This window comes from Mytilus trossulus, chromosome 2, assembly GCF_036588685.1.
Source record: "Mytilus trossulus isolate FHL-02 chromosome 2, PNRI_Mtr1.1.1.hap1, whole genome shotgun sequence".
NCBI lineage: Eukaryota > Metazoa > Mollusca > Bivalvia > Mytilida > Mytilidae > Mytilus > Mytilus trossulus.
The window spans coordinates 41,645,509-41,660,018 of record NC_086374.1 but is presented as its reverse complement, the minus strand read 5'-3'; the positions used below and the strand labels follow the sequence as shown (position 1 = coordinate 41,660,018).

At 31.0% G+C, this 14,510-nt stretch overlaps 2 protein-coding genes across 5 annotated transcripts in view; one reads left to right on the top strand and one right to left on the bottom strand.

The window, feature by feature from the left end:
* The window catches only part of LOC134707271 (transforming growth factor beta receptor type 3-like), a 62,372-nt gene that overhangs the window by 42,124 nt on the left and 5,738 nt on the right, over nt 1–14,510 (bottom strand). The window lies entirely within an intron of this gene.
* Nucleotides 1,212–4,251, top strand: LOC134707270 (MATH and LRR domain-containing protein PFE0570w-like). The gene is made up of 2 exons (XM_063566894.1): nt 1,212–2,285; nt 3,974–4,251. The coding sequence occupies exon 1, from the start codon at nt 1,246–1,248 to the stop codon at nt 2,281–2,283; it is 1,038 nt and encodes a 345-aa protein (XP_063422964.1). The 5' UTR covers nt 1,212–1,245; the 3' UTR covers nt 2,284–2,285; nt 3,974–4,251.

The following is a 14,510-nucleotide window of genomic DNA, read 5'->3' as shown; positions in this document are numbered from 1 at the left end:
CGTTTGCAATTTTAAGATCAGTTAACTTGTAAATAAAAAGTTGGCTCATTGTATGATCTCACTGATCTGCCAGTAATAAGTTGTTATGGAGGATTTTTTACATTGAAATCTTAGTATTTGTATGAGTTGTTTTTTTCTTTCCATAAACGTAACTTGATGTGTGCTTTTCGAGTTAGGTAAGTGCGTCAGATATCTGAAAGATTATATAAAAAGAAAAGCATAAATTATAACAAGGATTTACAGAAATAAGAATAACGAGACAAAACTAAGAAAAAAGGGGGAAAATAAAGAATACGGACTAATGTGGATACAATATAGATTAATATACCGATTGTTGGTTGCTTATAACGTCAAGTGGAAAATATTTCATAGAACATCTAGTGTATGCTATAATACAAACATATAGAAAAATGACATTTTATAGTATGAAGATGAGAGAATATTAAACGTGGTGTATTATAATATACAAAAAAGATTGATTTTGGGTTGCTTGGTTATCGTCTTGTGGTAAATATTGGTTATTAGGTATCAAATGTTCAGGACTGAAAAAATGACAATAAATATAAAGATGAGGTCCTAGATTATAGGCCGTTCGGGATACATGTCGGAGAAACTATAACTCGCCAGAAAATTAGGATATATTGTATGGCTTTATGTACAACGGTCCACCTATACGGATCCCTGGGCTCTCTTAGCGCATAGCGGAGCGTGATTCCCCCTATACACAACCAGTGGCTGATCCAGACCTTGTTATAATGAGGGCACTCTACAGTCATGCTACATTGTTTCTTAATATAATCAACCAAAGTTTTCCCACGAAAAAAAATTCTGTCTTAATTCTTATTTTTTTATGTTTTTTTTTTTTTTTTTACATGTGTCACAAAATTCAGGAAAAAAGACCACCGCTATTAATTACAGTTTTCGATCGTTCTTTTAAGTTTGCCCATCTGCAAGTTGGGAAAAAATAGGGTCAACTTCAAAATGTCAGTTTTTGATAATCACATAACTTTTATACATGTAACGTTACACTGTTTACTGTTTGTAATCATTGTTTTTAAATAGAATGGTGATACCGGAAGTGCTATTTATAGATATGTTCTATATTTAACTATTTGTTACGCCCCCTATAAATATCTGACCAGTCCGGTTAATCACCCCAGACGCTATATTTAAATATGCGTCTGGGTTATCGAGACTAGTGATATTGACAATATTGGAGAGGGGTCAACCGGAAATGACCTTACAATGCAAGCATTGTGGGATAAAATATCTAACATGGCCGATGTAAACAAACGGCAGATAGAATCCCATACAGAGATTATTGCCAATTTGGCTGCCAATATGCTTACCGTGCAAGACGCGGTTACCAACAAAAATGTCCAGAAAACTAAAACAAACAATAATACGCAAAAGGACAAAGCTGACAACGAGGTTAACCTCATAAACAATAACAATCAAAGTGATCTGTCAGATAATGGTCTGGAAGATATTTCCGACGATGACGATGATGAGTTAAACATCGATGATATTGTTGACGCAAATGACGATGCGGAGAATAAAGCTTTTCTAGATGAACTAGAGAAAATGTACGAAGAGCCTAAGAAATTTGGTGACAGTATAGATAATCAGATGGCAAAATTGGTAGATCAGGCTATAAATAAGCCAATGAAAACAGAAACACTAACAAAGTTAGAGGAACAGTATTTAGTTCCAGAAAACTGTAAACGCCTTCAGGTTCCCAAAGTTAACAAAGAAATTTGGAGAGGGTTCAAGAGTAAGAAACAAAGAGATCCAGATTTGGCACTACAAAATGTGCAAAAATGCATGACAACTACTCTTCTAATGGTAGTTAAGTCTTTAAATGTTATGAAATCTGGAGGGGACATGAATGAGGTTAAAAACACAACAAAAGACATGTTTAAAATGTTAACCCATGGTATATATACATCAAATAGAAAACGCAAACAGCTAATAACGCCAGGAATTCCTAGTAAATATAGAAGGGTAACAGAGGTGGACACACCAGTTACAGAGTACCTTTTCGGGGACAATTTAGATACAAAATTGGAAGACCTTGAAAAAGAAGACAGGAGGACAAATAAACTCAGCTTTAATGACTCTTTTTTAGAGGAACGCAAAGTGGAGAAACGTCCAGGACCTCCATGGCAAAAACCACCCTATTTTCAGCCAAAGCATTCAAAAACTTCTGGACAAGTACATGGACAGAAGGGCAACAAGAACAAGAAGATGAAGGCCGGATTTCACAACAAAGACAAACGTTAAGTGTAAGTGAAAATATAACAGTGATAAACACAGTAGACAATTTTACAGGAGGGAAATTAAAACTTTTTGTACAAAATTGGGAAAAGTTAACAAGTGATGCTTTTATATTAAATGCAGTGAAGGGATACAAGATTGAACTAGATGAAATCCCAAAACAAAATTTTAGACCATCTCCAATTGTTTTTAATGAACAAGAAAACAATTTGATTACAATGGAAGTTAATAAATTCTTGAAAAAAGGAATTATTAGGCTGGTAATGAAAACAGAAAAAGAGGAATATTTTTCAAATATATTTATTCGCCCTAAGAAAGACAATACAATTCGAATGATTTTGAACTTGAAAAACTTCAATGAAAGTGTGTCAAAAATTCATTTCAAAATGGAAACATTGGTACGAGCTTTAACAAACATACAACAAAATGATCATTTTGCATCGATTGATTTAAAAGACAGTTATTTTAGTGTACCAGTTCATGAACAGGACTGCAAATATTTAAAATTTATGTGGAATGATATCGCTTATCAATTTTGTGTATTACCACAAGGATTATCAACCAGTCTAAGAATTTTTACAAAATTACTTAAACCAGTATACTCTTTTTTGAGAAAAATGGGTCATATAAATGTTCCTTATATAGACGATAGCTTACTTATAGCACGCTCTTATGAAGACTGTCAGAACAATGTAAAACATACTGTGGAATTAGTTGATAGTTTAGGCTTTACAGTACACCCAAAGAAATCTGTCTTTACACCAACTAAAGAAATAACTTTTTTAGGATTTATAATTAATTCTGAAAATATGACAGTTAGATTGACACAAGAAAGGATTTTAAATTTACAAGATTTATGTGTTGATGCATTGCATTCGAAGGAAATAACTATTCGAAGTTTTGCTACAATTATAGGAAAAATGGTTGCCAGTGAACCAGGTGTACTATATGCTCAATTGTATTACAAAGATTTAGAAATATATAAAGAGAAAGTGTTAAAAAAGTTTTATGGGAATTATGATAGAAGTATTTGTTTACCAATTCATGTGAAAACAATATTTAATTGGTGGATAAAAAATCTTCCTTCTAGTTACAAACCAATAATTCAAAATGATCCTGATATTATAATGTTCAGTGATTCAAGTAAAACTGGCTGGGGTGGAATTAATAAAACCACTGGGAAGAAAACAGAAGGTTTTTGGTCAGCAGAAGAAAGAGAAATGCATATTAATGTTTTAGAATTAAAGGCAGCTTTCTTAACTTTACAATCATTGGCTGGGAATATTTCACAAAAGCATATTCGAATGAACTTAGATAATACAGTAGCTATTTCTTATATTGAAAATTTTGGAGGAAAAATTACAAATTTACATATTCTAGCAAAAGAAATATGGTTCTGGTGTTTAGAACGAAAATTATGGATTAGTGTGGCACATATAGCTGGAAAGCTAAATATAGAAGCCGATAAACTATCTAGAAAATTAAATGACGACATGGAATGGACATTAAAAACAGAATTATTTGAAAAATTACAGAGTACTGTAGGGACAATGCATATAGATTTATTCGCTAGTAGGCTTAATAATAGGACAACTCAGTATGTTTCATATAAGCCAGACCCACATGCAATAGCAATTGACGCTTTTACTATAAAGTGGACTAATAATAATTTTTATTATATCTTTCCTCCTTTCAGTGTCATAGGACAGGTGCTTCAGAAAATCATCAAGGACAAGTTAGACAAAGTAGTATTGATAGCACCACTTTGGCCAACACAAATATGGTTTCCGCAATTATTACATCAGATCAGTCAACAATCATACATCCTGCCGAAAAACAGTCTCTTTCTACCACAGGATCTGAAACGAATTCATCCAATTTCAAACCTCCGTCTGGGAGCTTTTATCTTGTCCGGGAAAACTTGGAAAATAAAGGACTTTCAACACTCACTGCCGACATCATTTTACAATCTTGGAGGCAATCCACAGGAAAACAATATGGGACTTATTTCAAAAGATGGATGTGTTTTTCAAATAAAAGACAAACTGATCCACTTGATCCATCTATAAACACTGTGCTGTCCTTCTTATCATCACTTTATGATAGTGGATTAAGTTACAGTGCAATCAACACAGCTAAATCAGCAATATCTTCAATTTGTTCTGTGACAAGTGGGATAGACATTGGAAAACATAAACTAGTAACTCGATATATGAGGGGAATTTTCAATGCTAGACCATCTCTTCCCAAATATACAGAAACATGGGATGTAAATATAGTTTTAGATTATTTGAAAACATTACCTGCAAATGAGGAATTAACTTTATTACAACTATCACAAAAGCTAGCATTATTGCTTATGCTGCTTAGTGCGCAACGCTGTCAAACTATTCATTTGATAAAACTGAATAATATTACTATTTCTAATGACAACATGAAAGTGTACATAGTAGACTTAGTTAAACAATCCAAACCAGGGAAGCACATTGGACCATTGGAATTTAATAGACATGATGATAATAAACTATGTGTTATTGTAGCAATGGAAGAATATTTGAAAAGAACTTCAAAACTCAGGGGACAGGAAAAATCCCTTTTCATTTCATGTGTTAAACCTTTTAAAACTGTAACAAAAAGTACAATATCACGTTGGATAAAACATTTATTAGGAAAAGCAGGAATTGATATAAAAGTGTATGGGACACATAGCTGTCGATCAGCTTCATCGTCTAGCGCAGCAGCACATGGGATTCCATTAAACAATATACTGAAAACAGCCGGTTGGAGCTCAGCACAAACTTTTTACAAATTTTATTTTAAACCTATTCAAACACAAACATTAAGTGATAGCTTATTGGAAAACAAATAATAACATTTATTATGTTTTTGTTATAAATGTATATACATGTACATATATATAGTTGGAATAATAGAATAGTACATAATTAGAATTTTTATTAGTATCCAGAATTGCCTACACATACATCCTGGTGTGAATGATCTAAAATGTAGAACTCTAAAGTCTTGTGGAAGCCTCTAAGTCATCTATTGTTCAATAAAATTTCCAAATTAATCGAAACTTGTTGAAGATTGATTATAATTTTATTGAGCAATAGATGACTTAGGGCTTACACGCCCACCCAAGCTGTTGGGCCAGCTCCCTCCCTACACTACAATTTAGATCATTCATTCTCTAAAGAATGACCTTTGGTAGTTACGAACTTCCGTTCTCTCGTGTAAGCCCTAAGTCATCTATTGCTCAATAAAATTATAATCAATCTTCAACAAGTTTCGATTAATTTGGAAATTTTATATACTATATATAATCATCGATATATGTTAAAAGCTACTTTTAATATTTCAAAGATAATATCAAGATCAAGTTCTAATATTTTTTTATTATTTGAATAATACTAATAGAAAATCCAATAGATTATTTTCTATTCATAGTTTAAGCCTAGTTATACTTACACAGGGTCATGTAAGCTATTTAATTTTCTACAGGTATTCTATACATCAAAATGATTATAGTATGTTCACCTTTATACATGTATTATTTAGATCAAATATATTATACCTTGAATACAATAAACATGTTTAAATTTAAATAAACAATGAATAAAATGATAATATATTGGTTAATTTTGTCATCAGCCATTTAGGAATGCCACAGAACTCATTATTAAGTGTTCTGGTTGTTTAATTTAATAACTATCATACACCTTTAAAAAAGTGCATAACATGAATCAATAGGTTGCAAAAAAATGATAATAATGAAATGTGATAATGAAAGATGACTTTTTAATATCCAGCAGTTAAAATTTCCACCCTTTTCAGTAAGAAACCATGTGCTGTGAATATGACTCCTACATCAGACTCAAACTATATCATGTATATGCTGTCAAGCCATTTTTATATATTAAAATTGAATGAAATTTTGTGTGAATATTATCATCAGGAAACCACAATCTAATTAAAAACCGATCTCTCATTGCTTCCATTTTCTGATATGTCGCGTAGGAGATCTAACGAAACCCGCTTTAAGGTCACATGTGAGTGAACTGGAAGTTATAAATTTATAATAATATGCAAATGAGTTGACGACCTATTAATAAGCCAATCAAAAAAGTTTATGAATTATTTCGACTGACAATTTCTTCGTAAATAAAATGAGTTACATCCCTTTACCTTACGATAAACTTTCAAGATCGTGGAAGACTCATTTTCATTGGTCGAAAAAGACACACCTAAGAGGTCACTCACATGTGACCTCAAAGTGGGTTGCGTTAGATCTCTCACGCGACGTATCAGAAAACGGGAGCAATGAGAGCTCGTATCTTAATTAGATTGAGGAAACCACTGAGGCTGTGTCATACCATTAGTATTGGCTGCAATGTATAAACATTTTAATTAAAAATGTTGATGATCAGGTTCTAGAAGAGTTTTTGGAAAGATTAGAACTTGTTCTAAATCTTTACTTAGGCACCACCCTCCCTAACAACAGGACAGGTTAGCTGCTGTTACTAAATGTATTCACACTAAAATATAGTTCCCTATAGTTCTCATGTATGTGCACATAATACACAAATAAACTGAAAAAAACTGGGTATATTATTGGAGCAGTTCATTCAAGAATGTATGTCATTAAGGTGTGTTGATGTACAGGCTTTTTTGAAAACATTTGGTTAGGTAAGTGGTATTGATTCAACTAGTATGATTGACAACTGTCATTATCACTAAACAATCAGAGACAAGGTGGACCTTTAATTACAATGCCCCACCTCCTAAACTGCCAATCAAATTGACCACATTACCTATCAACCTCAGTCTTACATAATTACAGACCACTACAATATGCATCTAATTCTTAATACACAAGTATTTGACCTCATAATTGATTACACAAATGTGTGTATTGTTTGTTTGATATTTATAAGGATGATAGATTTATTTATTGCCAATTACTTTTGATCTACATTACATAAAGTAATTCTGTAAATTATATCTGAAAGATAAATGATTAATGGATTAACATGATCTAAAAAAAAAATGAAATATGAATATAAATATGAATATATAAAAGGTATTTAAGTATGGCCTATAATTTACTTGATAAATTTCCAATAATCATCTGTAATTAATTTTACAATTAAGATTAGTTCACTTTTTTATCAGGAATTGGCTTGAAACAGTTTTAATTTTTTTTTTTTTTTAATTATAACAAACCATTGTTTATTAGTTTATTTCCCTCAATCATGTCAATCATTTTGTCTATTTTAGTCATTTGAATTTTTATTTGAAGTAAATATATATTTTTGCAATCAAGAAAGAATCCACATTTCAATAAAATTAGTTTTTTAATTAGTTTACGTTAAAAAATAAAATTGGTTGAAAAATACATCAAAATTTGATCAAAAGGCACTCTAAAACTTTAATTTTCAATGCCATATAACCTCTTGTTTCAACTTACAAAATGCCCCAAAACAACATTTTTAGATTATTTTTGTTGGCACGTTAAAAGCTTTTAGCTGATGGTCTAAATTTATGTCTTACAAGTAACATTTACTAGAAGAATTTTTGCAATTTTTTTGTTTTTTTTAAACATGTTTAGAACCGGCAACATAATTTCCATTAGATATAAACTGCAGTTTAAATAAAATTGTGCATATTAAGAGACCCATATTATTTGATTTGAGCTCATTTATCCTCATACTGGAAAAGGAAGTTTCCTTCTAAAGACCTGCTGTAAATACAATTTTCAGCAATAGTGCTTTCGTTATAAATGTTCATTTTTCCCCACTGTACCTTAATATGAAATAATTCAAACTTCTGTTCTAATCTTTCCATGAGTGATATCCATCACTTTGATTTTTTACTTTTGATGCCCATGTTAAACTATGGTTTTGTATGAAGTACACATTTTTTTTCACCTGAATAGGCTTTGACGAAATTTTATATGTTTGCTGTTGGCATTTTTCCACAAAATGTATCCTCACACTCATAAGACCTATTGCTCTTTTTTTATGTCTACACCTCAATTCACAGTTTCAGAATCTAATGCATTCTGGGTAATTTTTCCAACAGCTTTCACCAAAACGCTGTAATTGGTTTAACATGTGATAAACAATAGAAATTCAACCAACGACATAACCTAATTTTCATTTAAGTATACGAAAACAATGACATAACCCATAGTTCTTTAGATTCTGAAAAGGCCAATTATTATCAATCTGTAATTACAATAACCTGATTCATTTTATATAAATTAACTAGTGAAAATTTACCAACTACATTGTCCATGTATAAGTATGACAATTTGAACTTCTGACCAAACTCAGTCAGGTAGAGGGCAAAATAAGTCAATAAAAGGATAGAAGCCTAATTAAACCTCTATTTTACACACCAAACAGATGTCTTTTATGGTTTTTGTGTCCTCATTTACATTGAAGACACATAAAAATAGCTGTATGAATAAAAAGGTGATTTTTATTAGCAACCACATAAGTATATACAATGTATATATACATCTTACTGGACATTCAAGAATTTATTATATATACTTGTGAAAAAATACGAACATTGATGAAGACTATTGCAAAATATTTCAATTCTCTTCATTTCATTCCTTATCCTACTATTATTAAAACAACTATTCATGAATTGCATATACATTTGTGCCTAATAGGCAGGAATCCTACCTACCTAATAGAACCTTTGAACTTAAATCAAAGCGCTGTAAGCACTGTAGGCAGTTAACCAAAAACCAAGGCAAACATAATTATGAAAACTATGGCAATGTTGCTTAAACTTTTTTTTTAAAGATTTAAAAGAACAAACATTAAACATTCATATATAATTGTGCATTTATGTTCATTTTAGTCGACTGTTAGTAGTTCAAGTTGACTTTAGTACGAGCTTGTAAAAGTATGAATGGACTTGCTTCCCTGGAAAGAAAACTGAGTTTGTGTTTTACAGTACAAAAGTTATGAGACACTAATCAGACAAATGTTTACTACTACAGGGATCAATGGTGAGGTCTGACTGACCTGTCCATAGTAAATGTAAATGACTCCCACCTTCACCCCAAGTTTATGATGTCTAAGTTTGGAATAAAATGACAGGTGTTAGGGTCTAGCAAAGTGATATGCATATGTGTTGCCTATGAGATTGACATTATATGTCATTCAATCTTTTTGAAATGAAAAACAGGAATGAATATGGTTTAGGCGTTGGTATCTAAATCTTTTACAAGTTCTCAAAATACACACAAGAGGGTGTGGGGTGACCCTAGGGACTACCCCTATTTTTCATTTGATTTTTTAGATTGTCCCATGATGAATATATATGGTTTATGGGTGGGGATCTCGACCATTATCAAGTTTTCAAACAGGAAGGGTGGGGGACCCCAGTGACTTCCCCTATATTTCATTTGATTTGTTATATTGTCCAATACATACGTGAATATATATGGTTGAGGGGTGGGAATCTCATCTGTTTCTAAGTATCAAACAGGAGTGGGTAGGGTGACCCTAAGGACTCTCCCTATATTTCATTTGATTAGTTCTCATACATGAATATATATGGTTTAATTTAAAGGTGGGGATCTCGACTGTTTCCAATTTCTCAATCAGATGACTGCAGGGACTCCCCCTATATTTCATCTAATTTAGAGTTGGGGATCCCAACTGTTTCAAAGTTCTTAAACATGAGGGGTAGGATGACCACATGGGACTTCCCCATTATTTCATTTGATTTGTTATATAGTCTTATACATGAGTATATATGGTTAAGGGGTGATGATCTCGAATATTTCCAAGTTCTCAAACATTAAGGTGTACAGTGACCATAGGAACCCCCTTATAATTTATTTGATTTGTAATATTGTCCTATACATAAATATAAATATATTGTTTAAGATTGTGGATCTCGACCGTTATAAATTCTAAAACAGAAAGGGGTAGAGTGGCCATACGAACTCCACCTATATTTCATATGATTTGTTATATTGTCCATACATGAATATATATTGTTTAGGGGTGGGGATCTTGACCATTACCAAGTTTTTGTCATTTTGGTTTCTTGTGGATAGTTGTCTCATTGGCAATCATACCAGATCTTTTTTTATATAAGAAACTTCCATTTATTTTAACTGACCTATCAAAATTGAGAAGAAAAAAACAAAAAGGGTAAAACATAACATACATGTGAACCTCCCGACGGGAGTACAAAACTCCCGTTTTCAGGGGTCTCCTCCCGTCCTCCCGTTTAGGAGAAAAAACTCCCGTGTATGAAATATTTCTTGAATGAAAATTTTCAGACGCCATATATTTGATCATTTCTTACTACTGTACGGGTGTAATTGACACCTGTGTTAAATTTTACCTGTACATCAAAGAAGATGTATAATTAATTGGCTTCACTTGACAGCTGGGGTGTCAAACATACTGGTAATCAACGATGTTTACCTCTGGCTAACTGCCGTTGTGTTATAAAAACGATGTGTATTGGGAATATTGAAATTCATTTTAGTTACTTCCCTTTGTTTTATCCTGTTTTCAGTTATTTTGCTTTTAAAAATGTACATTGTAAAAAAACTATAAATGATTAATATTTTAATCAAATAATCATAAAAGGATGTTGATTAAATGAATTTAAATGTTTTGGGACAAATAAAAAAATATAAATTAATAAATTATTTTAGCAATCTAGACCTCCTTTTAAGGATTAAATTGAAGTTTATATTTCAAATCTGTTTAGCTTTTCAGTGACTGCAATATACAATATGTACATTTATGGATGTAATATATCTGGTGTATATGTTGAAGAATTGAATAAAGATAAAAAATAAAAACAAGACTTATAAAAGTTTTAGTTAGTTTAATTGGGATTATAAAACCTTGAGTTTGAGAATTGTAGATGTTTGAAATTATAAGATTTTATTGTGTCAGCAAGAAATAGCAAAACATTTAATGAATGGCTATTATTTATTTTGAATTTATTGAACCATAAAACTAATTTTTGACTCTTCACATTGAATCAAAAATTAGTTTTATGGTTCAATAAAATCAAAATAAATTATTGCCATTCATTATAAATAAATTTCTATAAAAAAAAAAGGTTCAAAGAACTTTTTATATTATTTATCTTGACAATAACAACGTACACATATGTTGGCGTATGAATACACAACGTCAAAGTGGGCGTGTCGCCATAAAAATTGACAACATTGAAAATAAAACTAATAATTTTAACCAATCAGAAGACAGTAAATACACAAAATTTATTTATTTTACAATGTCTAAGTCTTTTTAAGTTTTCTACAAATATGACTTTCATAATGCTTAAAAGCCATGCAGTACTACTGTTAGTGTGTTATTTTTTTAATTAATTTATGATGTTGCAAACAAACATGTAGAGCTTATTTCTTTCTTATTTGTCTATACATTTACCAAAGTTAAGGAGATGGAGACATGAATAAAAATCTATACAGATAAGATAGATAAATATAATGATTTATTTGCAAGCAGTGAACAATCATTTATCAAAAACAAAACAAAACAGATTCTTCTTAATATATTATTTTATTCAAATAGAAAGGCAATAAGGGTACTTTAAATATATTACAATTTGTAGAAAAAACACAATTTCTACTTCATATGGTTACATTTACGACAAAATTTATGTCGATAAAAAACCTCCTGATCTGAGTCCTAATCTCCTGACCAAAATTTCCAAATCTCCTGATCTGAGTTTCACAGTCCATCACATGTATGACATAATGTCCCCTCCAAATCAGTAGTAATTAAGTAGAAAGTCCTGCTGCAAAAGTGGAAGGTCACAGACCTCGAACCACCGCTAATTTGAACCCCTGCGTCCAAATTAAAAAGATACGAAAATTTCGTCTTCTAATTAAAAATTGCCGCCAACAGCGTGATCAGTTGAACTTATATTATAGACTACTGACGTATATATACGTAGTTGACTACGTATTGACGACAAACAATATTCGTACGAGTTTTGCAATTTGGGAAATCTTAACTACTTGTGTTTAGAGATTTTCGGTGATTTAATATTTCATACATTTGTTCTTTGACATCTTAGCCAAAAGCTCAGGGGATAATAAACTACATAAGGATTCCTAATGTGGTCTACTTCCTATGTGCAACTTCAAAACTTTTGGGAAAATCAACGATCATTTAAGGTTTTTCTGGTCATATTTTTTGTGATCCAGAATGAAAAGTATGAAAAAACTGTCCAATAAGTTATAAATAATATAGTAGACAGCTAGATAATAACAATGGCACGTATTTCAGCATTTATAGGGTAGCACACAAATCCAGGGCGCTTGCATAAGGCAGCTTAACTGCCTAAAAAAAAACATGATTAGAAAATAAATCAGAGTTGCTGCCCATTTCACCTTCAATAACTTTAATGTTAGTGCACCAGATGCACATATCAACAATTTAATCTTCCATGATGCAAAACAAATACAAATAATGAACATGTTGAAGAGATGATACAACTAATATTGCAATATAGCATTTTATCATGTTTATTAGTAAATTTTATGGAAATCAAATAACCAATCTGAATTCCATTCATTCAACAGGTTAAATAAAATTAGGTGCACAAGTTCAGTAAATTAAATTAGTTGACATATATATTTTCATCCTTTGACATATTTACTTCTGAGCTACAAACCTTATCTTAAAACTGAAATAACCTCTGAAATTATGAGGTCAAGGCCAAGGCCACTAAATTTTATAGATATAAGAATATGTGGTATGAGTGCCAAGAGACAACTCTCCGTCCACCAATACACCAGTTTCTGAGGAACAGACCATAAAACTAAGGCCGAAAGACATACATTATACTACTCACAACCAATTCAGATTCTAAACAGACATATTACAATGAGTGGATTCATATAAATCTATACCCTTTTTACTTTTTATTATATTTGTTATTTCTACATGTTTAAGATGTTTTGCTTTAACATATTTAACATTACTGCTTTTTTTTTTTATCAACATGACAATTTAAAAATCATTTCAAACATCTTGAGAAATTTGTTTGAACTTTTTACAAAGTTTGTCCTGTATTATCTCTACCAGCTGTGACTTATCAAAGATATCTTTCATACTTATATTGAAGTTATACAAGGAATGTCATGATCAATATAATATTGAACTTACTATAAACTGAGCATTCATAATCATATATGGAATTTTCAATTATTTCTCCATAAAATTACACAGTTAGGGAAAATATATGTTAATGAAGTGAAAAGCAAAGTCACACAAGCTGTGTAATTCTATACAAAGTCTAAAAATAGATAAAAATCAATACATTCTTTTTTTAATGCTCCATATTGCAAAAGATGCTTAATAAGATTTGTTTATTTTTAGATTTAAAATCCCTTTATTTTTTTCCCTAACTGTAGACTCTCTTTTTCGTACTGATCTAGAAAAAAATAAAAACACAAAAATAGTAAACTACGAGGAAATTTCAAAACAGAAAGTCCCCAATGAAATTGCAAAATCAAAAGCTCAATCACATCAAAGAATGGACAATTACTGTCACAAAATTATTAGACAGAATGTAGTCATCACAAGTTAGGGCTCACTTCACAAAAAATGATCATAAGTTCATGATCTGAATTACAAGTATTTTTGCCATTAATGTTTTTGGTAAAATGATCGCAGAACTACATGCTACAATTATAACATACCAAAACAATCTCAACAATACTATGAAAAAGATGCAGACTTCAGACTAAATAAACTTCTAAACCTTAAGGGTGCGAGAAGATATGATGTCTATATACTAGATGATGAAATTGCTTGAAACTTGCTTCAGTACTTGTTAAAGAGGATCGAAAGATACAAATGTAGCAAAGGGATAAACTGAACAACATAAAAAATAATGGGGAATTAATGTGTCCATGGGAATTATAATGTTATAAAAGTACATAACACAAGATCTGTAAAAGTGACACTACCCAATGTTGTTCTTGGTCAAAAGTTTGTGGTAATAAGCATTGTGTTGTATACATTTCATAACACTTAGTTGAGGCAAACTTAAGTTTAAGAACAAATCAGAAAAATTTACTATTTTTTCCATTTGTAAAGGGACATAACTCTAGAAAAGTGAAAGTGATGCCACCACAATTCAAACTTTATTTGTATTTTGTAATAATTAGCATTGTGCATAAGATTTATAACATTTGATGG